At 46.1% G+C, this 22,779-nt stretch overlaps 8 protein-coding genes across 8 annotated transcripts; 5 read left to right on the top strand and 3 right to left on the bottom strand.

Moving 5' to 3' along the window:
* Positions 1-135: 135 nt before the first annotated feature.
* N7462_007632 (alkyl/aryl-sulfatase) lies at positions 136-1,947 on the bottom strand (the record flags this gene model as incomplete). The annotated part of the gene is made up of 1 exon (XM_057079350.1): positions 136-1,947. One exon carries the CDS (start codon positions 1,945-1,947, stop codon positions 136-138), a length of 1,812 nt encoding a protein of 603 aa, XP_056932020.1.
* A 4,062-nt stretch (positions 1,948-6,009) lies between these two features.
* N7462_007631 (uncharacterized protein) lies at positions 6,010-6,321 on the top strand (the record flags this gene model as incomplete). Its single annotated transcript, XM_057079349.1, has 1 exon — positions 6,010-6,321. The coding sequence occupies one exon, from the start codon at positions 6,010-6,012 to the stop codon at positions 6,319-6,321; it is 312 nt and encodes a 103-aa protein (XP_056932019.1).
* A 363-nt stretch (positions 6,322-6,684) lies between these two features.
* On the top strand, positions 6,685-7,217 carry N7462_007630 (uncharacterized protein; the record flags this gene model as incomplete). Its single annotated transcript, XM_057079348.1, has 2 exons — positions 6,685-6,731; positions 6,791-7,217. 2 exons carry the CDS (start codon positions 6,685-6,687, stop codon positions 7,215-7,217), a joined length of 474 nt encoding a protein of 157 aa, XP_056932018.1.
* A 3,610-nt stretch (positions 7,218-10,827) lies between these two features.
* On the bottom strand, positions 10,828-11,931 carry N7462_007629 (UbiE/COQ5 family methyltransferase; the record flags this gene model as incomplete). The annotated part of the gene is made up of 4 exons (XM_057079347.1): positions 10,828-11,105; positions 11,175-11,520; positions 11,567-11,671; positions 11,725-11,931. 4 exons carry the CDS (start codon positions 11,929-11,931, stop codon positions 10,828-10,830), a joined length of 936 nt encoding a protein of 311 aa, XP_056932017.1.
* A 741-nt stretch (positions 11,932-12,672) lies between these two features.
* On the bottom strand, positions 12,673-14,029 carry N7462_007628 (arsenic resistance protein; the record flags this gene model as incomplete). Its single annotated transcript, XM_057079346.1, has 4 exons — positions 12,673-13,329; positions 13,394-13,480; positions 13,534-13,676; positions 13,729-14,029. The coding sequence occupies 4 exons, from the start codon at positions 14,027-14,029 to the stop codon at positions 12,673-12,675; spliced, it is 1,188 nt and encodes a 395-aa protein (XP_056932016.1).
* Positions 14,030-14,917: 888 nt separating this feature from the next.
* N7462_007627 (arsenate reductase ArsC) lies at positions 14,918-15,322 on the top strand (the record flags this gene model as incomplete). The annotated part of the gene is made up of 1 exon (XM_057079345.1): positions 14,918-15,322. One exon carries the CDS (start codon positions 14,918-14,920, stop codon positions 15,320-15,322), a length of 405 nt encoding a protein of 134 aa, XP_056932015.1.
* Positions 15,323-17,525: 2,203 nt separating this feature from the next.
* N7462_007626 (uncharacterized protein) lies at positions 17,526-18,455 on the top strand (the record flags this gene model as incomplete). The annotated part of the gene is made up of 2 exons (XM_057079344.1): positions 17,526-17,981; positions 18,060-18,455. The coding sequence occupies 2 exons, from the start codon at positions 17,526-17,528 to the stop codon at positions 18,453-18,455; spliced, it is 852 nt and encodes a 283-aa protein (XP_056932014.1).
* Positions 18,456-20,173: 1,718 nt separating this feature from the next.
* N7462_007625 (Dimethylglycine oxidase) lies at positions 20,174-22,715 on the top strand (the record flags this gene model as incomplete). The annotated part of the gene is made up of 3 exons (XM_057079343.1): positions 20,174-21,415; positions 21,526-22,120; positions 22,189-22,715. The coding sequence occupies 3 exons, from the start codon at positions 20,174-20,176 to the stop codon at positions 22,713-22,715; spliced, it is 2,364 nt and encodes a 787-aa protein (XP_056932013.1).
* Positions 22,716-22,779: the final 64 nt, after the last annotated feature.

The raw sequence follows: 22,779 nt of genomic DNA, 5'->3' as shown, positions 1-22,779 counted from the left end.
AAATCTGAGCTCTCTGTTTATGATTAGGCGAGAGGGTCCTACTAACATATGCCCAAAACTCCTGAATCATTGATTAATTTGACATGTGCTGGACTTCCGTATTTCATTGTACACCAAATTTGATCGAAGATTCTGTCAAGGAATAACGATTTCAAACGTTGCCTTCGGGGTGGAGAGTAGATCAAGTAGTCCGTTCCAACAAGAGCGATCTCCCTGCTCTTCGCCGAAAGTTCCTAATGCCTGTCTAGCCGACAAGGACTGAACCAATTGGTCATATGTAAGTGTGCATGAGAAATCGGCCGAATCCAGCGCAGATGACTTCGACGAGCCTTTTCCAGTGCGGTGTATCAACGCCCCGTTACTAACTAGTAACCGGCAGTGTTCGTCTCGATCGGTCACATAAAGATCGATGATGAAATCTCTTGTTTGCGCTCGAGTGCCATCCAGCCGAACAGCAACCGAAGCCAAGAGATGGTGAAGTGACAAAGCCTCAGTCAGCCCGGCCTGACCGGACAGTACGTTGTCTTTTGGCTTCACACCACGTAGCTCCCTTGCGCCTGAAATATAAAAATTTCGCCAAGGGCCATTCTCACATCCATAACCCAAAGTTTCGTACGTAGATGCGAGTAAAGATTTGGCATTTGTGTTCTCAGGATCGGCGAACACAGCATGGTTGAGAAGCGATGCAGCGAATCGTAAATCCCCTTTGTCAGAAAATTCCCTCGCTTTCTGGAGCACTGCTTCCATGCCGCCCATACAATACACATATCGTTTCGCCGCTTCGACTGGCGGGTGCTCCCATAGATGAGACGGATTTCCATCGAACCATGTCATATAACGCTGATAAATGGCTTTGACGTTGTGGCTCACAGAGCCATAAAATCCCTGCGTGTGCCAAGAATCTCGCAATCGATCGGGGAGCTCCAACTGCTCGGCAATTTCAATACCCGTTAAGCCATCATTCATTAAGCGCAACGTCTGGTCATGCAAAAATGCGTAAAGGTCACGCTGCTGCGTAAGATAGTTCAACAGAGTTTTTTGGCCCCATGTGGGCCAATGATGAGAAGCAAAAACGACATCTGAAGTTCCAGCGAAGAGAACAATCGTTTCGTCCAAATATGAAGACCATGCAAGAGCATCCCTGACGGCGGCGCCTCGGAGAGTGGCAATATTGTGAAGACATTGAGTCGCATTTTCCGCGACGCACAAGGTTCGCCGTTGCGGGAGATGAAAGTTCATTTCCGCGGGCGCCTCTGTTCCAGGAGTGACTTGAAAGACGAACTCTACTCCGTCAATCACCTCTACTTGGCCGGTATGCGTTATATCGACCGATGGAGGTAATAAGGTCACCGTTCCCGCAGAAACTGTTGCTCCCAGACCGCAGCTAATTTGACCTGACGGTCCTTTTGGTAATTGGTCACCGTACATATACGCAGCCCTGCGAGCCATAGCGTTTCCAGCATAAATATTCTCAGAGACAGCATGTTCAAGAAAGCCATACGGTGCCAATATAGGTACGGTGCAATCTTTATTCGATTCGAAGACTCCCTTCGCACCTCCAAAATGGTCAGCGTGTGAGTGTGTATAGATCATGCCCATCACAGATTTCTTGGCACGATTCTCATAATACAAGTTGAGTGCTGCTCGTGCACATTCAGCGGAAGTGAGGGGGTCCACCACGATGATTCCACTATCACCTTCAATGATAGTCATATTTGAAAGGTCAAAACCGCGGACCTGATATACACCGCTAGTGACCTTGAATAAGCCTTGCTTGCTTACAAGTTGTGCCTGTCGCCATAGCTTCGGATTAGCTGTCTCCGGACAATGCGAGTTGATCAAGAAATCATATGCATCGTTATTCCAAATAACATGACCATCTTCATCTTTGATTACGCAAGGGTCAAGCTTTGCGATAAAGCCACGATCTGCATCTTGAATAGACATCGATTGAGAATCCAACAATTGTTTGGAGTAAGTAGTTTTGAAAGTGCTGGCCGAGATACCTGTCGCCACATATGGTATGTGGGCATCTTAAAAACAAAGGATAGAACTGAGGCCCTCTAGCCGCGAAGCCTATGACGATTACATCGATGGATTAAAATCTTGGCTTGACGACATAAAGAGAAGGGTTTCGACGCAGTGAGACCAGCAGTTCCTCAAGCGGAAGGTAAAGACCTTCCGCGTTAACGCCAATTTCCCCGCATGCGTACCGTACATTCCTGAAATGACATCAGTACAAATGTAAGTGACATAAAGCTCATAATGGTTCGCTACCTTTGCATTAGCTGGATAGCGAGTCTTTTCCTGCCGTGTATTATATAGACAGTCGAACTTCACTACAAGGCTTCGATGTGCCTTGCCGTTTTTTAACGGGTTGAGTAGTTGCTTGTGCGGTGCTCGGAGAGAGGCAATAAATATAGACCCAATGGCACAAAATGCAGTGACTACACAAAAGTCCTGACGCCGTTCTGCTACCGCCTTCCTGAAGTAGCCCTCCCCCGCAATATACCCGGTGTTGGGTTAGTGGAGGCCTGACTGGCAGAACGCCGTCTGCGGGTCCCATGGAAAGCATACCTAAAAATTTAGGTCGTCGCCCACGGAGTCGGAGAAATTTAATTCCGTCTTTCTGAGTTCGCTTAACATTATAACTAGTGAACTAGGGCGCTCTATAGCAAGCCTGGCAAGCATGCTGGATGACGTGGGTCAATGAACAGACCAACCAACAATCATACATCACGATTGAGGAGAGCTTCCCAAAAGAAACAGAAGCTGTTCCAGCGAAAGATGTGTTGAAGGTTTTTTCCCTATCGGAGATGTGAAGCTATATCCTGTATAGACTATATACTAGGAAGGATATCCTCCACTCAAAGATCATCTATCGTCGGCCATTTCCCCACTACAATAGTCTTAGTAGATATCTAACACCACGATCTGATTAAATCTACAAGCAAAATAATATTATATTAGTGTTTATACTACCGTATTTGTCGTATCTTCTGCAACCACTCGATATAGGATATTTTACTATATGAAAGCGTTTATACGGTCGCCTAATCGAAACGCAAGCTCGCCTAGGATTCAATCATATCGATAAGCTCGATTTTTAAAAACTACGCTCTAGCACGCCAGGAAGCCTTCCTACCTAGCACGATTCAATCAAGCTTTACCAGCGCAGGCCTATTTCCCGCTTAATGCTAAGCGAGTCCTATCAAAGCTTAATATATCGCCTCGAACACTAACACTACTAGTAAGCAGGCTGTTATGCGACAACCAAGTGTATAATACCTGACGTCATTCGGGCTGACTTCGGATACGAATTGTATTCATAACGTATACGAAGTATTTTCTCTTTGTTGAGATTCCTCGTCCTTAGCCTCTCTCAAGACACCAAGTCCTTTGCTTGAAAGATTCTAAAATGTAACAAAAAGGTATCATGCGCATATTTCGGCTTTCGTGAAGCCATAAACTATAACGAAGAATACAACTAGAGCCACCGGAATACCTCACAGAAAAACAGTAAGTCTGGGCTGTCGAATGTATTGTTATTTACAAGAGCAGCGAGTGCTCTGTTAGTAAAGGCTTGCGAAAGTAATTGGATTTGAGTATTGACGAGGACACTCGGTCACTCTTTTTCTCTGTTCATTGCATGCGGTTACATATCAGAGCGTAATAAAGGTGTCTCTGTCTGACCTCACCCCCAGCGCCCAGTGTCTTTGAAATTCCTCGATTAAGGTGATAATTTGCGCATCCAGAAATTTCCAAAAATGAGAATGAAGATACTCTTTATTCCTTCACAACCACCGCCTACGAGAAGGTTCTTGTTGCAGCTCTTCGATGTCACTGACGGAACAATTGGCAATTTGAAGGTGCACCAGGCGAGTTTGTCTGCAGCGTGAGACTAAGTCTCTATTACCTCCCAGAGATCCCCCTTTGACCAATTATATAAACTACGAATGTACTCCACCTACAGAAGGCCTAGGGCAACCTTCACCCTGAATTAATTTACTTCTTCCCTTACATCAAGAACGCCTGATTATGCATCAAGTTTCAAAAAGGTCCGTTTTATGCAGTCTACTTGAAAATATTCATCTCATATAAGGATAGAAGGGACTAAACTATACAATCTGCAAAAATCCCGTGCGAATCTACAGTGGAGAGGCATATCGTAACCCCTGAGATGGAGTCTCTGCCTTTTGAATTCTTCGGGGTTAATCAAAATCTGTGAGATTTCCACTGCAACATCCCCTGCCTTATATCTAACCAATTACTATGAATTCCACCCTCTGGAGCTTGGACCATTGGAGGTACAATACCGCCAACTTCTGAGCGGGTTTTGCCCATGGTGCAGAGATCGACACTAGGAGAACGGTGATACTGATAGATTAATTTGACGTGCAACAAAACTTGTTGCCTTGCTAATGTGCTGATTTTGGTAAACTCCGGGGTCCTTGTATATCCTACCCTGGGGTAGAAATAGTGGGGATTGCCCCAATAGTACCTGATGGCAACAACAGTATTTACCAACAACAATCTGAACGACTCATCAATCAGAGATCCTTATGTTCATAATTGGATCTTTCAATCATTATAAAGCACGGTATAAGAGGCGCCAGCCTTCGATTTTCCGTGATATTTATTGCCGGGTTCGAGAAGTAGAAAAGCGCTGACATGGAGGGATGAAGGGCGGCTCCTGCCTAATACAATATTTATCATTCGATCGCTGCCACATATCTTTCAAGCGTTCCGAGCTGAGACTGATGCGACTCTCACAACCCAGTGCGAGGCGAGTGACCTGGTGAACTGACCTCCTTCCCGCCAGCCCCCACCCAGCGCAAAGTCCCTATGAAGCCCGAGGAGGTTCAATTTCGGTAAGCACTGTGGCGTCTTTTTGTCGACCAAGGAATATCATGTCATACTGCGAGGTGCTAGAATTAATCCACCAGAAACCTAGCGTCATTTCGGGGGGAAATACTTCTACCACAAACCGTGATCAGCTAACGTCAGCTTCCTGGGATGAGGATCAAGAATCACTCGGGAATTTAAGTGTGCTCAAGGGGTATCGCCGATTTCAAAGCGGTCATTTATCGCAATAACCAGCAAGAAAATATGAAGCCCAAGATAGAGCGCCTATTGATTGCCAGAAAGTCTCATGAATGTATGACTCGAAACAGAGTTCTTTAGTCTTCAGGCAGCCTAGCGGTAGGGTCTTAGTTAGCTAACTCATTATCTTATGATGGCGAAGGCACTAGGCAGGTCGGAGCTGACTTCATTGAAGGTTAGACCCTGAGCGATGCAGTCAGATACTAGTATATTGAAACATAAATCAAGTTTGAGGCCAGATATTAGAACATATTCTGAACTCAAAAAGTTACCGCACCAAGAAGCACGTTTCTGTGAAATCAAAAGCAGAACCAAACCTAAGCTTTGACCCTAGTCGGCCTGTACTATTAAAACGGCCCCGGGTCTTTGCACAACGAATCGTTAGCCGCCCTGTTTTACTAGCCGTTTGATCGAAAATTCGTTCCCACGCGTAGCAGGGGATTTGGATGCAGTACGATTGAATGACGAGCAATGAGAGATTCTGTAATCTCCTAGGCTTTGTAACATGTCGCGCGCCAAATAATTGCGCCAGGAAATGCACACAAGTGACAACTTTTTAAGGCGTATTACAGGCAATGGTAGAACCTAAAATTTTTTATTTTATTTTAAAACAGTTTCCACAGAAATATTGATATTCTTATGCGAACTTACTGTTTCGTGTAGCCAGAGCACGAAACAAAGCTATAAGTTTGCCCTTCCGAATTGCGCAATATAGAAATTTTACTTCAATATCTACCGTTATTCAAAATCCGAGAAGCCCTGAAGATAAGAGTCACTACTCCTCTCTGAATTTCAAATCGCAGTCTGCGCACCTACTGATCTAAGTATCATCCGTACAAATGTAAGTTCATTCCACGAGAAAAAGAGGGCTTAAAGAGTTGACCGTCGGTACCAGAAAGCCACGAGATGCAGAAAGCACAAAAGCGCCGTCGCCAAGTCAGTGGAAGGGAATGCTGGGAAGAAATTCGCAAACCCGAGCGCGGGACACGGCAAGACGGCTTTCCCAAAAGTCAAGCGGAACAAGAACGGCTGGGGGTTCGATGGGACTATGATGGGGAGATTACCGAAGGGGATGATCTTTATCATAAATTTCAGATGCAACCAAAAGCTGAGAAAGTTCCCTCTTCAATCAAGAGGTGGAGAGAGAGCAATGGTGGAACACATGCTGTCATGGCCACTGCCCTGGTTAAGAAAGATGGTTCTAAGGAAGATGCATAGAAGAGCTTAAGTGAAGCGGCAGATTCAACGAAGAGCTGAAGGTTCGTGTTCAAAATTTTTTGGCTGAGCGCTCTGCGTCATTGATTAAGTTTTTGTTCTATCTTTATCTCATGTGTAGGAAGACCAAGCTTCCCTTCCTTCGTATTACCTGATCAATAACATCCCTAGGACACTAGCGCGTGATCGAACAGATGTGGGAATATATAACACCGGGCTTATCCGTTCTCACCCCATTGGTTTCTTATTCTATTCGACCATGCTTAAGATATCAAGCATTCGATATTTTCCATCTTTCCCAAGTTCCAGCCCGCCCCTTACAGGACGAGCTCGTCCTATGTACGTAGCCTCTCAACAATTCAAAAAATGCCTGAGCCTAGCGAGCTATTCGAATACACGACTAGGCGGTGGATGTATAACGTATTGGAACCTGCTCCAATTTTGAAAATAGTTGGCTAATTGACATACCTAGATACAATGATGCGCTGAGACATCGCGAGAGAAAGCGTATTTTCGATATCCCTGGGCTAAAGCGGCTTGCCGCCCTAGCAGTAAATCAGCGAGAGATTGACATCACCGGCTTTGAGAAGCTTGCCGAGGGAGGCCTCAATCGGACTTTCATGATCACAATGCGAAACGGTTTTCGATTCGTTGCGCGAGTTCCCTACCCAGTTGTCGAACCAAAATCTCTAGTGGTCGCGAGCGAGGTAGCTATAATGGGGTTTCTTCGTGCGAATAGCATCCCGGTCCCAAAAATCTACGGTTATTCCGTCTGTTCTGATAATGCTGCCGGGGTCGAGTACCTCTTCATAGAACTAGTTGAAGGGAGAAACTTGGATGATATCTGGTATACTTTAGCTGAACAGGAGAGAAACAAACTAGTAACGAAACTCGTCTAGTTAGAATCTCGTCTGTTCGCTTTAAGGCTTCCGGCAAGTGGAAGTCTGTACTATGATAACGATTTACCGAATTATTACTCTCGAGTTATAGTTCTAAATCCTGACTCGATTCGCCGCATCTATATTAGCCCTGATACTTCGCTTAGGTTGTAGCACGGGAGAAGGCTAGGGCTACTAGTTGAACGTGGACTATGTAAGTACCTTTCAATTCAAATTCTCGGATTACCGAAAATTTTTGGTTTCTTATTATACAAAGATAGAGATTCCTTGGCCGTTTCGAAGACCGGTGCGACAAAAGAGATCGTATATCTCGAAAGATATAGCCGAGCTCTCCAGCCATTTCAACGTCTTCGCCGAGAAGTCTATAGATATCAAGCTTAGTCGCATTTCGAATATATCGCGTTACTTCAAAATACCTCAAGGTTGCGCCTTACCTTATTCCTTATGATTATGATGCTCTTCATCGACCGATTATACGATATCCCGACCTTCAACCGAACAATATATTTGTAACGGATGATCTAGAGACCACAGGCTTTATAGATTGGCAGCATACCACTATTCTCCTATTATTTCTTCAGTGTGGTATTCCTCAAAGTCTCTAAAACTATAGGGATAAGGTCTCAGAATCACTCTATATTCCTTTTTTGCTAGTGAACTATAATGACCTAGATAAGACAGAAAAACTCCAACAAGCAGAATCTTTTCGTCGACGTCAGCTTCACTATCAATATGTCAAATTAACTACCGACACGAACACTAAATATTATAATGCCTTGACTTATAATTTCAGCACTATAAGACGACGGCTTTTTCATCATGCTTAGGGCCTATAGGAGGGCGATAATGTGACGTTGAAAGCTGATTTGGTTACCCTATTTCGAAATTGGGTCAAAGTCACAGGTTACACGAATGCAGCTTGTCCTATATCTTTCTCAGATTACGAGTTGAGCGAATGCATAAGGCTAAAAAACGCACAATCTGAAGCTGATAAACAACTTCACGCTTGCCAGGAAGCTATTGGAGTTGGGAATGAGGGTTGGGTGCCTACTGCACTCTATAATGAAGCAAGTCGATGTGCGAAGAAGCTGAAAGCAGACGCAATCGATGCAGCTGAAACAGAGGAGGAAAGGTCCAGCATCCAAGAAAATTGGATTTTTGACGACTTTTGTGAGGAAGATTACATGTAAAAGCATCACGAGTCATGTGGGGTCGGTCTCTTTCAAATCCATTGAATTTTAGGGATTTCATTCATTACTTACATGTTATAAAGCCCATTTGCAAGGTCGATCCCGTACGGGACTGAACGACAAGCAATGAAGAGCCTCTGTCGTCGCCTAGTCCTTGTTACATGTCGCGAGCGCGAACGTAATTGGCGCAAGCAAGGAAATCCCTTAGTCACGACTTTCTAAGGCGTATTGCAGCCAATAGTAAAAGCTGGAAAAAGTCTGTTTTTCAAATTTAAATAGTACTCCCATAAAATTATTCTTCTTTGTTGTGAGACTTCATTATGCTAGCGCCTTGGTAATTGCATGGTTTCCCCATCGCCACAGGCTTGTGCTAGGCCACAGGTCAACGGTCGGGGGCCTCGTGTCACCACAAGTTAGGACGGCGGTATTAGCTTCGAGGGGTAATGCTTTTGCTTCTTCAATACTGCCTGACATGAATTCATCCTAGCACCTGCAAAAGAAGAGCGCTTACGGTTTTAGCATCTCCTTCAATTATGGCAATACAAGGATATGCCTCGTGCGTTATTCCTCCAGCTTTCAATGCAACTTCAGTAGAGTGCAACATTAACAACGCACTTTCGTGAGTTTTATCGTTACTGGATCCAATGGGGTACATTGCGTTTGAGAGGCATAGAAAGCCAACTTTCCATCAACGTCTTTAGGATAGGACGCACACAAGGGCGGGTTGAAGACCGGTCTCTTCAATCAATCGACCAGGGTCGGTCGAGGGTAAAGTTTAACATTGACGCTGGTCTTGGAATCCATCCTAGTAGCTCGATACAATAATCACCACTGTGTTAGTCCTATGACGTGGTGGTAAGTCCCAGATTTGGTTGGCTTCTTTGGATTTTAAATTTTGTTGACTTGTTGCCATGAGGAAACTAGAGGTTCGGACCCCTAATTTGACCGTCGTGATGTCAGGTGACCTTGGCCAAGTTTTGCTTCGCTGCGCCATTGCTCCCATGCACCCCTATATGTCGCTTCCTCTTTCCACTAGTTAAGCCTAAACCTTTTAATCACATATCTTCCGACCATTCACTTGTATCACCTGTGAGTACAGCGGAACCGGAAAAGGAGTGACATTGAAAGGAAAGCAGCCCCATGGCTCGACCGAGGAAGACAAAGGTCCGTCGCTACCAGCGCCTTGTTCTAGATTTTATATCTCATCAAAAAAATCTATATAGATCGAAAATCTGGCTCGCATCCGTAACAACCAGCGAAGATGTCGAGAGCGCAGGCGAGGATACATTGCAGAGCTCGAGCGGAAAGTCAAATACTATGAAAATGAGAGGGTTCAAAGCAGTACAAGCCTTCAAACGAAAGCACAAGAGCTTCTCTGCGAGAACGAATTTCTGAAAACATTACTTGAAACATCAAGCATCAATATGGATCGCCAAGACCAAAGTCTCACAGACAGGTTAGAAAGTCATTATACGGATTGGGAAGGGGTTTCGACACTAGCACAAACTCCTTGGCTCATCAATGTTGAGTCTGGAGAATGTCAGGGGGAGGTAAGTGGGTATTTTACATTGCTCGCCTCTTGTCTACATCTTGATCCTCTACCGGAAGATAATACCGAGCTTTCTAACTGCAACTACAGTCTCTTGATAGAGAAGCGTCACATACATTCGGCAATATTGCCAATCAACATCTGCTGCTTGACCAGTTAAACGGTACTGAGCTGAACCGAGTCTTTGCACCTGGACAAGAATTCTTTGGCTCTGCTGCACGTATATACGACGCGAGAATCAATGTACCCACATATTTTTCGACCATGTCCTCGCTTTATGCTCCTTTAAATACAGCAGAAAGTGAGACAATGATCTGCGATAAATTTCAGCCAGTATCGTCTCTGACACTCTGGCCCGTGTTAACAGACGAGATGGCAAGAGAGGATAGATCTATGCTCTGTTCTGTAGCTTACAACCTGATCTTGCATTTCAACAAGAGACAATACGATGACTTGGAGATCGAAAATAAGCTTCGTTGCGGCTTCAGACTAGGCCGTACAATGTCGGAAGGCTGTAGGGTTGATCTTGGGGTTCTCTTTGGGGTTCTTGCGGAAATTTCTCATTAATACATGTATGTTGAAACCACTTAATTTCGTATCATATTCACCGGACGAAGTTACTACAAATCCCCTATTACGCGAATAACTGGGTTTCCCTGTCGTTTTTCTCGCCTGCCATTATAGCATACGGAAAGTCTATATTGGACCCGATGAGAAACAAAGTGATAACATATGTAGCATAAATATATATTTCCTCAACTCGCTCAACTCAAAGCTACCTAATTCCCAGCGTTACACCGGCTATGTTGAATAGTTCTATCTGAATGAGACCAGAATACTTGTGCGCACTGAAACCCAAATTACGGAATGTTCAGTCATGGGTCTCAGGCTTCACGGCAAAGATCTTGAAAGAGCCTTTTATAATATATCCATGCGGAGAATCATTAGTGATGCGTCGATATAGGGTACCTTTGCGGATACACTCACCAGTCCAGAAGTTGAAATCCACGTCTGGCGGGCTGTTTTCTCCCCCAGTGTCACTGTTGTTCATCCGATTGCAGCATGAGCTCGAAGGGCCCAGTCCATTGGCTTCCTCCCTCTTCCACGTTTCCTTGTAAATATTGAGATCGAAATTAGTATCCAGAATCACTGCGCCTATTAGCTAAATATCAGTACAGAATCGAATGAGGAAGGCCCCAAATGATACAGTATGAATACCTTGGAACCCTGCTTCTTTCAAGTATCTTTCATAATCGACAACCTGGCTAGTACCGGCTATACAGCCAACATATAAGGAGAGATCCTTCTTGATCTTTATCGGAAGCTCTCGTTTTGCCAGGATGTCGCTGATAGCAACCCTACCTCCCGGCTTCAGTAGACGGAACATCTCCTGAAAGACCAGAGGCTTTTCGTTCTCCGGCACTAGATTTACCACACAATTACTGATAATGCAATCAGCGGTGGACGAAGGTATCGGTATAGAAGTAATAAATGCTTCGATGAACGACACGTTGGAGGCACCCGCCTTCCTTGCATTTCGACGTGCTAATTCCAGCATCTCCTGCTATATCTCAATAACAAGTGAAGTCAGGAGGGAGGGATCCACGTACCTTGGTCATATCAATGCCGATGGCCTTTCCATTCACTCCAACCTTCTTTGCGGCTAACAAAACGTCAATGCCCCCGCCACTACCCAAATCGATTACGACCTCGTTCTGTATATGGGTATCAGAATTAACGCTCAGGAGCGACCGGTGACAATACGTACCAAGGCTATATTGGCTGTTGCTAATGGATTCCCACAGCTGACACCTAAATTCGAGTATTCTGGAACAGAACACAGATCTTCTAGATTATACCCGAACGCGCTTGCGACTTTGCGTTCATGATCTCCCGACGTACGAGGGTCGTCGATCTGATTCGCAACTCCAGCGTAGCGGACTTGCACACAACGATAAGTGTCCGCTGAGTTCATTGTTGTAATGTTCTCATTCAAAAGCTGGATATAAAGGGGCTTATCAGTCAAATAGAGACATAAATGATATTTTTCTTATGTCCATGATGGGAAGGTATCAAGCCCAAATATATACTACACAGGTTACCAGGGACCTGTTTAGTGATGTCAAGTCTAAAACGTGGTTGATGTGGGACGGGCGCTTCACAGTCCCCACCGATTGGCCGATTTCTGCTACTTGGCATGTCACCGCTTGGCAATGGCATGTCACTGCCGAGGCCATTCGTCATAGATCACTCAAGTCCCCAACCCAATGCTAGGAGCAACGACGTTTGGATGGTATCCACGTAGATAATGAGCGAGGAAGAGTCAGTCAACTGATATATCCTAAACCAATCAAAGGGACGTTACCCCAAGATGGAATGTTAGTACCTGGGGACTGATAAACGCTTCTAAGTTCAACATCGGCGCAGCTTCGACTTATTTGTCGCAAGGTATGCAGATGGAAGGAGCGTTAACACGTCTCCTGGACTGTTCAAAGTAGCGTTCACCCTTATCACCCTGAAATTTGGTGTAGCTCATATCAAAGTATGGTGAACACTGATTATCAATTGTGTTATCCACAGTACATGTGTGCCTCTTGGTTCCAGATTCTTCAAAGTTGATTCATGCGAACAAGGTAGCATCAATTATAAGTAGACCAGAACAATCTCAAAAGTCTAATTAAATTGTGGGCTGGTAATTCCTTCTAAACTCTTCGTTTTAGTCTTTCCAGCCAACTCGTTTAGCTATGAATTTGACAACATAGACAAGGCCCAGCAGTACCGGAACCTCAATCAATGGCCCGACGGTGGAGGCAAGCGCTTGGTTGCTGTTAGCACCAAATGTTGCGACAGCCACGGCAATGGCAAGCTCGAAATTATTGCTGGCAGCGGTGAAACTTTGAGTGGCAGCTAACTTGTAACCGAATTCAAGCTTATAAGTCACTAGAAGGGTCACAAAGAAAACAATGATAAAGTAAACAATAAGCGGAGCGGCAACTCGGACGACTGATACAATTTGATGAACCACCTGCCGGCCCTGGGATGCAAATAACACCAGGATCGTAAAGAGGAGCCCAAGAAGCGACCATGGGGAAGCCCACTTTAGAAAAACCTGGTTGTACCAACGTGGGCTAGTGATCTTCCGAAGAGTAATGCGGGTAACAATTGCAGCCCCAAGCGGAATACCAAGGAAAACAGCCACGCTTTTTGCAGCAGTAGAGTAGGACAGTATAACTTGGCTTCCAGAGTGACTAATTACCTGAATGAAGAAAATAGCCAACGGAGCGAAGAGCACCATTTGCAGTAGTGAGTTAACCGCAACAAGGATGGCGCAGTATTCATTATCGCCTCCAGCAAGACCGGTCCATATAAGAACCTATTAGCAGTAATAATAGATTAGTCCAGTTCAGGGATATTGTAGCGAAAGGGTAATAATGTACCATAGCAATACATCTAGCCAATCCAACTAAAATCAGACCTTCTCGAAGCTCTGGTTCATCCGGTAGGAATGCCCATGCTAGTGCGAGCTAGAGAAATATAAAGTTAGCAAGATTCACCGCGGCGAGTCTAAGAATCTCACCATCAAGAAAGGCGCAATAATCCAATTAACAAAAATGCTAAATGCAATCTGTATCCAGATACCACGTTCTTGGAAGACGTAGTGTAAAGATTCATATCGCACTTTGCAAAGAATAGGATACATCATAACCAAAAGACCGACAGCTTGCAATATTTAGTTAGAGACAGTTTTATTAAAGATTTCTGAAGTGCATACCAATCGGAATAGACACCCCGACAAACTGTCCTTTCTGAAGGGCAGGTCCCATATTCTCCACAAAATTTCCCAGTATAATTCCGATTGCCATAGCAAGAAAGATCCACACAGCCAAAAAGCGATCTAGCCAGCCAAGGCTTTTAAAGGCTGATTGCTTGGCTGTAGATTCCTCGGCTTCGTTTGTACTTTGTTTTTCAACATCCTTGGTCGTAGGATTTGTGAACTGATTATTCAATGTTGTGTTGTGAGATTGCAGTTCGGCCTGCAAGAGCAGATTTTCCTGAGGAATTCTGATAGCCATCTTACGCATCAGTAGATTGAATGCGTGGGATGCTTCGCCTGCGTATGACCTTTGTCGGGAAATTCAATAGTATGAATGTGATTATTTGGAAATTTGCACCAGCTGAGCGAAGTAGGTCCTTAATTATTCAGAACCTAGAGTTCGTCTTAAAAAGAGCTTCTACGGCTAGTTCTGATATTCATTGACGATTCGTGGTAGCCAATCATACCGAGTGGATGAGAGTCTGCTGGTGTTGACCAATCATGATCGGAGAGTGTCATCGCGGCAATGCTCTAGGCAAGTGATTTGTCAGTGATGGAAATGCTGTATTCTCCCTCAGATCGACCAATGATATTGTCGGGGTGACATACCGGTTGCTATCCAGGAGTAGGCACAGAGAGATGGCCATGCAACGTAGTTTCATTGACAAATTCTTATGTGGCTCGTAATACAGTCAAGTCAGCAGATGTTAGCGCAGAATTTCTTTTTCTAGTAGCGAATGTTTAAGATCATTTTTAACTGACTAGACGGTAGTTTTGAATACGGCAATAGTAGCTATCTGAATGTGGTTTCGACATATGCTGCGACTTTGGATGACATTGGTCAAACGATAGTGAGCTGTGGGACAATCTACTGCATGAAAGAATGTTCTGGAATGACGAGTCATTAGTTATCTCTCTTCTCCAGCTAACACCTGGTGTATAAATTCTAGGAACAGCCACTTTGTTCCTCTTGCTTGTACACAAATTGAGGTATCACCATATTGCTTCTTCTTCCATGTGGATTTATACCTTGAATGTACCTACTATTCAAACTTGCCAATTCTGCTATCGCGAAAATTTCACCCCGCATCTTCACCTACCTACTCGCCAGGACTACTCAGCGCATTACTTGAAAGGCATGCCCATTATGACCAACAAGCCCAGTGTCTTATTTGTCTGCGTTCATAACGCTGGACGCTCGCAGATGGCCGCCGGCTTCCTTTATCATCTCGCAGGTGACACCATTGAAGTTCGCTCCGCCGGATCGGCTCCAGCCGACTCTATCAATCCCGCTGTCATAGAAGCCATGCGTGAAGAAGGAATCGATATCAGCTGCCAAAAACCCAAGATCCTAACTGCCGACGCAGTGCAAGCCAGTGATGTTGTCATTACTATGGGATGTGGGGACGTTTGCCCCTTCTATCCTGGTAAACGCTATCTCGACTGGCAACTTGAAGACCCCGCCGGGCAAGGCTTAGAAGCTGTACGGGCTATTCGTCACGAGATACGTTGTCTTGTTGAGAAACTTATATTTGAACTACCAGTCTCATAGTTCAACAATTTGAAGAGGCTTAAACAAAACTCGAGTCATGTGTTGATATTGCAATCCTCAGCACGTGTTGAGGATGGTGAATGGCCGCGTGGCTAGCATTTCCGTTGTTCTGTACTGCGTATGAATATCCTGAAGGCTGTGATATCACACTCGTGCATGACCTTTTGCTTCGCAACTCATCAAGTCGAGCCAACAAATTTCCATACTACCGAAGTTCTTGGATACGGTCAGATTCTACTTTAGCAATATCTTACTTTATCTAAGTTATTATACTATCTCGGCTGGCAAGAGCCATGTTGTTCTGGAACTGAGCTATGGACAGCCGTACATGCGACGAAGAAATCTCGGGTGGGAACACACTCGAGGCATAAACACGAGATGCATGTTCTTGGCAGAGGAAATCAAGCTCTTGGGTGATAACGAAAGAAGAGCTGCGAGACTGTGTAATGCTTTGTGCACGCAGTATTGGTCGGGTCGAGAAGAACGGCCATGCCGCGGCGATGGAGCCGATTATTGGAATGAAATAACCAATGGGTCAAAAGAAGTTCTAAATAAGTCACCAAACTCAGTGGATACTGGGAAATTTCGGGACATTCTAGGCCTGCAATCGAAGCACGGAGTCACGCCAGGCCGAGCAGGAAAGAGATTTCCACAGCTGGGACAAAACGAATGAGACGCCTGACAATCCCTGCAACAGATGGCTGAAGAGCTGGCAGGAAGCTGGACACAACAGCCAAGACAAAGCCGTGTTTCGAGAGGAGCGGGCAAACGTGCAGATACATGCAGGCAAAATCCTAAAACCCTAAAACCTTAAAAGTCAAGAGAAGGCCGGACTAAAAGGCAGAGAAAGATTGCCTAGTTTTGCAGACGCGCACGCACGTCTACGTTGATTAGTTCCCTTTCTCTCAATACGCTCGTTTCAGGGCTCCTGTTCCAAGCTTGTATCATCTTTGATATTTCTTCAGTGAATTATTTTTACTATCATACAGAATACATTTTCTTTGTTTAAAGAAATTGCATATATATTATATGCGTTTGTAAGATAACAAGGCGTAGAAGGGATAAAAGGGATAAAAGGGGTAAAAGGGGTGGAAGGGGTGAAATTATATACGCGCGTAGGCTTACTAGGTCTTCATTTTAGGCACGTTGATAAGCATAGGCGTTAGAGAATCGTTTATCTAGCTCTAATCGACGCTTAATATAGCGTATAACCTAGTCAATACCTATAGTAGGTGGTAGGAGAGGAGGGAAGATATTACCACGCGTTGCTAGTAGTGGATTCGCTATACTAGCAATTGCTGTAGGCCTGGGGGAAGCACAACGCGTATCAAGCGATAGGGGCTACTGGCAAAGCAAATCCCCTTCTCGTCGTGTAAGCTTATTCGAAAATGACTGCTTCTCCTGCTGATTTTGTATGCCCTTCCCACGATCACGAAGTGTGCTCCCTGGCACACGATATATCCCTGCTGCTTTGCGTATCGATAGGGATGGTAGGATCCTAATAGCAATCAAAGATATTCAAAAACGGTCTTCTGATTCTATCCGTATGATTGCAGCGCGTCATAATATATGAATCGTGTTTCTAAAAAATAGTAGGTGATAGGGTGGGCGGAATGTTAGTGAAATACGTTACTAATCATGTCAAATCTTCGGCCAATAATGCAATCCTACTGAACCAGGGCGCTCTACGGCAAGCCTGCGAATGCAGGCAGGATGAGATGATCAGCGAACCGGCCAACAAACCACACCACACCACGATGGAAGAGAACCTCTCAGAGAGGAAACAAATGCTGCTTCAGCGAAAGATGTGTAAAAGTTAATTATCTCCCTATCGGAGATGCGAAGCTGTGTCCTATAAAGACCGTGTACTAGAAAAAATATCCTCCAATCAGAGATCATACCTCATGTGTCATTTCCCCACTACACGACGTAGCGTAAAATACACCTTGCGGGCCCTCGGAGGACAATTGACCTATTGGCTACTTTGATATGACTAGTCCAATCATGTTTTACTGGTGACATACTTTTCTACGCACTCTATCTGCAAAAGCTTCAAGTTTCGGCTGTCGGTTTTCGTTCTCGTTTACCTTCATCACATATTAACTACCATATGTTTCGACATTCTATACGAATATTGCCTCCGAAAATTACGCCGGCAATCTCCTTGAGATCCTTTTTGCTGCGGCAGGTCCATCCAAAAACAATGCATTCCGCTGTCCATCAACAAGTTTCAGATATCCGCGGAACAGAGGCCCTTTATCGATCCTTAGCATTGCCTCTAATTGAAGACGATCCAGATATTCGACAGAAGTACCGACCGTTCATTCTTAAAGGCAATGTGTCTGAGGACTGGGTCAACAACTTAGAGCTGGCCACGGCTCTAGACATGGCCGAGCATGACCTACGGAATACGAATAAGAGGCTGAGAGTTCTGGTGCTTTATGGCAGTCTTCGAAGAAGGTCATATTCACGTCTCGTGGCGTTTGAAGCCTCTCGTATCCTGTTCCGACTAGGCTGTGATGTACGCGTCTTTGACCCTGAAGGCCTTCCAGTGAAGAACGACAGCGATGCAAGCCACCCGAAAGTACAGGAACTCCGAGAGCTCAGCAATTGGAGCGATGGTCATATTTGGGTCTCGCCTGAACAGCACGGCAACCTAGTGAGTTGTCTCTCTACAACAATCATTCTAGTCAATACTCGGCCCAATAATTAATCACTTGGTTTGCCACAATTATAGACCGCGGTTTTCAAAAACCAGATTGATTGGATTCCTTTGACCACAGGGAGCGTTCGTCCCACACAGGGCCGAACGCTAGCAATTGCCCAGGTTTGTGGTGGATCCCAATCATTCAATGCCGTTAACTCCCTGCGGATTCTTGGTCGATGGATGCGCATGTTTACTATCCCGAACCAATCCTCGATTCCCAGAGCATATACACAGTTTCCGGACGAAGGTCAGCCAGAAGACCAACGACTCATGCCTAGTGGAAACCGAGATCGCCTGGTGGATTGCATGGAGGAATTTGTCAAATATACAATTCTGATGCGTCCTCATATCGGGCTCTTTGGTGATCGCTTTAGCGAACGAGAAGACAAGCGATTAAAGGAGGCGAAGCTAGATGCCGCTATATGAAGCTGGATACATGTATTACTGCATATTGTGTCGGAAAATGGAAAGTGAGGAAGGATGCTTTCTGCATAAGAATTTTCTGTTCTTCAGGGGTCGATTGGTTATATTGTACAGTACAAATTGGTGGCTCGGAGGAAACATAGACTAGTAATGAGAAGAGAACCGAAGATGATGCATGGTTTTATCCGTTGAAGCTGACCGCTGTTGAGGGACCGTTGAGTAGTGAGATCTTTTGTGGTCGTGCTTGACCTTCTCTATCATTTTGAAACAATATTAAACCTAAAAGTAGTCTGATAGACGGATTGCCGCTGGGATGCAGATCCGATGATAATTGAGCATCCCTCTAGTCAACCTGTACTTTTATTTGCGATTATTAGCCATCATTTCCGCCTTCCTCATTGGGTAAGCTTCATCTGCATCCGGTTTGGGTTAAAGCTCATCGTTCAATTGTCTTCTTTACCGTTCCCGAATTGGCCATACCCTCTCATCGTTTCGGGGCCAATGCGCGCACCGCCTGCGTCATCCAATTTTGAAACATGGAACCTGTCACATCATACTCAGGGTGTCGTACGATTAGGGTTTGAATGAGTGGCTGTATTTTTCCCGACATGGAAGGCAATAACGGTCGCCCCTGTACCCTGCTCGATGCTGTTCTATTTGTTCATTCTAGGTCGGCAGTGATTTCAAATTCTAGAAGAGAATAAAGGATGAGTCTCAGCTCTGTCATAACCTCTACTGACTGTATAATATATATCCCACAGAGATGGAGAGCCAGACACATTTCACTGCTCGCATTGTGATTTTGAAGATAGCGTACTCACTATATTCAACTCACAGGATGGGTCAACAACAGTATTTCACCCCTCTTGCTCTTTTATCAATACATACAGTATTAAACCCATACCCGTTGCGTTTTATCTCATTAGCTGATAACCAATACTCGGTGCAGCCTCCCAGAAGCGATCATCATATTGTTTAGTAAATTTTATAGGCTAATCCTACCATACAGGCCTCTTGACATTGATATCGGAGGCAGCGATACAATGTGGAACCCATGGACGCATCTGGCCCCCGCAATGCTGTAACTCCTTTAAGCTCATCCGCACACGTGAGCGGCTCCCACCCGACATCCGATCTCGCGCGTGAGTGTCTTCCACGGTATCCGGCTGGAGGGCCAATCATGGTCAATCCCTTTCTCGATTATCGTGGACTGGCTGGATGAACCCATGCCAAAAAAGGAAACCTCATCCATTGCCCCCCAGATGCTTTCCGGGTCTAAGCTTAAGGCAACGAGTTGCACCACAAGCCGAACCTTCCAAGGCGGGATGCTTTACAGCTACAGTGCTGGTATCGATGCTTAAAAAAAGAACAGAAAATATCACGACTGATATACTGCAATGCTGGAAAGATTGATACTTCATGGATGGGGGATAAAGGTCTCGCAGCAGCCCCGCTATACCCATTTTGGGCAATAGGACCCTGTATCCGTCGCCGGTGTACTTCTTCCCGTTCACCTTCCGAGCCGGTGCGGGGTGTGATTGGAATCTGCTCCTCTAATCGAATTGCAATCCTATATCATCAAGATACGCCTCCTGTGGGGGCAAAGCTCTCCTCCCCCGCAGGAGGGGCAGCTCGAGTAACCGACGCTCCATCACCATCGTCCTACATAAAGCGAGATCACCCGCAGCGTCGTCCAGCGAGTCAACTCGGGTGCCTTTACAATGCCGCATACCCAACGTGTCGTTATCATTGGTGCCGGCATTGTCGGCACCAACCTTGCGGATGAGCTGGTCTCACGCGGATGGATCAATATCACCGTCGTCGAGCAAGGCCCGTTGTACATGCCCGGTGGCTCGACGTCACACGCCCCGGGTCTCGTGTTCCAGACCACCCCCTCAAAAACGATGACCAACTTTGCCCGTTACACGATTGAAAAGCTACAATCCATTGAGAAGGATGGTCAAAACTGCTTCAACCAGGTGGGTGGCCTGGAGGTGGCGACGACCCCGGCACGGCTGGAAGAGCTGAAGCGCAAGCATGGATACACTTCGTCGTGGGGAATTGATGCTCGTCTTGTGACCGCTGAGGAGTGTCTCAAGCTCTATCCTCATCTGAACAAGGATATGGTCCTTGGAGGTCTTCATATTCCTAGTGACGGCCTTGCGCTCGCCGCCCGTGCAACGCAGTTGCTGATCGAGCGCACCCGCAAGGCTGGCGTCAAATACCTGGAATCAACGCCTGTCACCGGCATTGAGCGTGCCAATGGTCGAGTGACTGGTGTGACAACCCCCAGTGGCACGATCCCGGCAGACATTATTGTCTCTTGTGCGGGATTCTGGGGCGTGGAGATCGGTGCTATGGTTGGCGTGCCGGTTCCTTTACTCCCGCTCGCACATCAATATGCCAAAACAACGGCTGTACCCTCACTTGTTGGCCGAGAAATTAACAACAATATCAATGGAATGAATGCAACTCTCCCTATCCTTCGACACCAGGATCAGGACCTTTACTACCGTGAACATGGTGACCAATACGGCATTGGTTACTATGGCCATCGGCCAATGCCTGTCAAGGCCTCCTCATTAGGTCTGACTGCGAAGCAGGTCGACGAGAAGAACATGCCGTCTCGCCTCGAGTTTACCAAAGAGGACTTTGACCCTGCCTGGAAGGAAACTCAACAGCTTCTGCCCATGCTGAAGGGAACTGAGATTGCGGACGGATTTAATGGGATCTTTTCATTTACTCCCGATGGAGGCCCCATAGTTGGCCAAGCCCCTCACTTGGACGGTTTTTGGGTGGCTGAAGCTGTATGGGTTACCCACTCTGCTGGCGTGGCCCGCGCTGTTGCTGAAGTTCTCACCACTGGCCGTTCACAAATAGACATTTCCGAGTGTGAGCTGTCTCGTTTTGAGGAAGTCCAGCTGAACCGCTCCTATGTCGATGAAACTTCCGCGCAGAACTTCGTTGAGATCTATGATATATTGCACCCACTTCAGCCCCGAGAATCACCACGACAACTCCGAACCAGTCCGTTCTACTCCCGCCAAAAGGAGCTAGGGGCTTTTTTCTTGAGCTGGGCGGCTGGGAACGTCCATTCTGGTACGAGGCGAATCAGGACCTGCTCAATTACCTGCCACCAAAGTGGAAGCCCTTTGAGCGAGACGCATGGTCAGCACGATTCTATTCTCCCATCATTGCAGCTGAAGCTTGGAAGACACGTAATGCCGTGGCCATGTTTGATATGACCTCTTTCCACAGATTTGAAGTATCTGGACCCGGAGCAGTTGATCTACTCCAACGACTGTGCACTGGGGACGTTAATACAAAGCCTGGGACTATCACTTACGCCCTACTTCTGAATGACCAAGGAGGTATTCGCAGCGACATCTTTGTCTCGCGACTCGAAGAAAACATCTTTCAGATTGGCGCCAACAGTGCCACAGATCTGGCCTATCTTGCCCGCGAAGCCCGCCATCAAGGACAATGGGTACAAGTGCGGGAGATTACTGGCAGCACCTGTTGCATGGGTCTTTGGGGGCCCCGTGCGAGAGATGTCATCAGCGACATCACTACCGATGATTTCTCCAATAAGGGGCTTCCTTATTTCAGCGTGAAACAAGCAATCATCAATGGTATTCCGGTGACTGCATTCCGGAAGTCCTATGTTGGTGAGCTGGGCTGGGAGATACAGACAACAGCTGAATACGGCCAGCGGTTATGGGATACTATATTTCAGGCTGGCAAGATCCACGGGCTGATCGCCGCCGGCCGGGGGCATTCAATGCTCTACGACTGGAGAAGGGATACCGAACGTACGGAGCTGATATGAATACCGAGCACAATCCATACGAAGCTGGCGTGGCAAGTGCCGTACGGGCAAGCAAGTGGGAGGATTACGTCGGGAAAACTGCACTTGAGCGTCTCGTCGACTCCAAGAAGAAGCCTGTGCGGCGTCTGCGCTGTCTCACGGTTGATGACGGTCGCTCTATGATTCTGGGCAAAGAGCCTGTTTTCGTCAATGGAAAGGCTGCTGGATACATAACCAGTGCTGCATTCGGTTACACCGTTAGAAAACCAATCGCCTATGCCTGGCTCCCCGGGACTGTTAGTGAAGGCACTGGCGTTGAGATCGAATACTTCGGACGTCGGGTCAAGGCCACCGTCACGGCCGAACCACTGTATGATCCAGAGAACAAGCGACTGCTTGCCGATGGGCTGTTTGTCGATCCAGAGCTTCAGCATCCTCTCAAGTCTCGCCTGTAACGGGCGTGGCAGCTTGGTAATAAAATTCAGGGCATAGAGTCGATAATGGTTTAATGTGGAACGA

The sequence above is a fragment of the Penicillium macrosclerotiorum genome, assembly GCF_028827735.1.
Source record: "Penicillium macrosclerotiorum strain IBT 26536 chromosome Unknown utg000007l_segment0_segment0, whole genome shotgun sequence".
In the NCBI taxonomy this organism is placed as follows: domain Eukaryota; kingdom Fungi; phylum Ascomycota; class Eurotiomycetes; order Eurotiales; family Aspergillaceae; genus Penicillium; species Penicillium macrosclerotiorum.
Note: the sequence above shows the minus strand (reverse complement) of the source record. Positions and strands in the feature narration are given on the sequence as shown.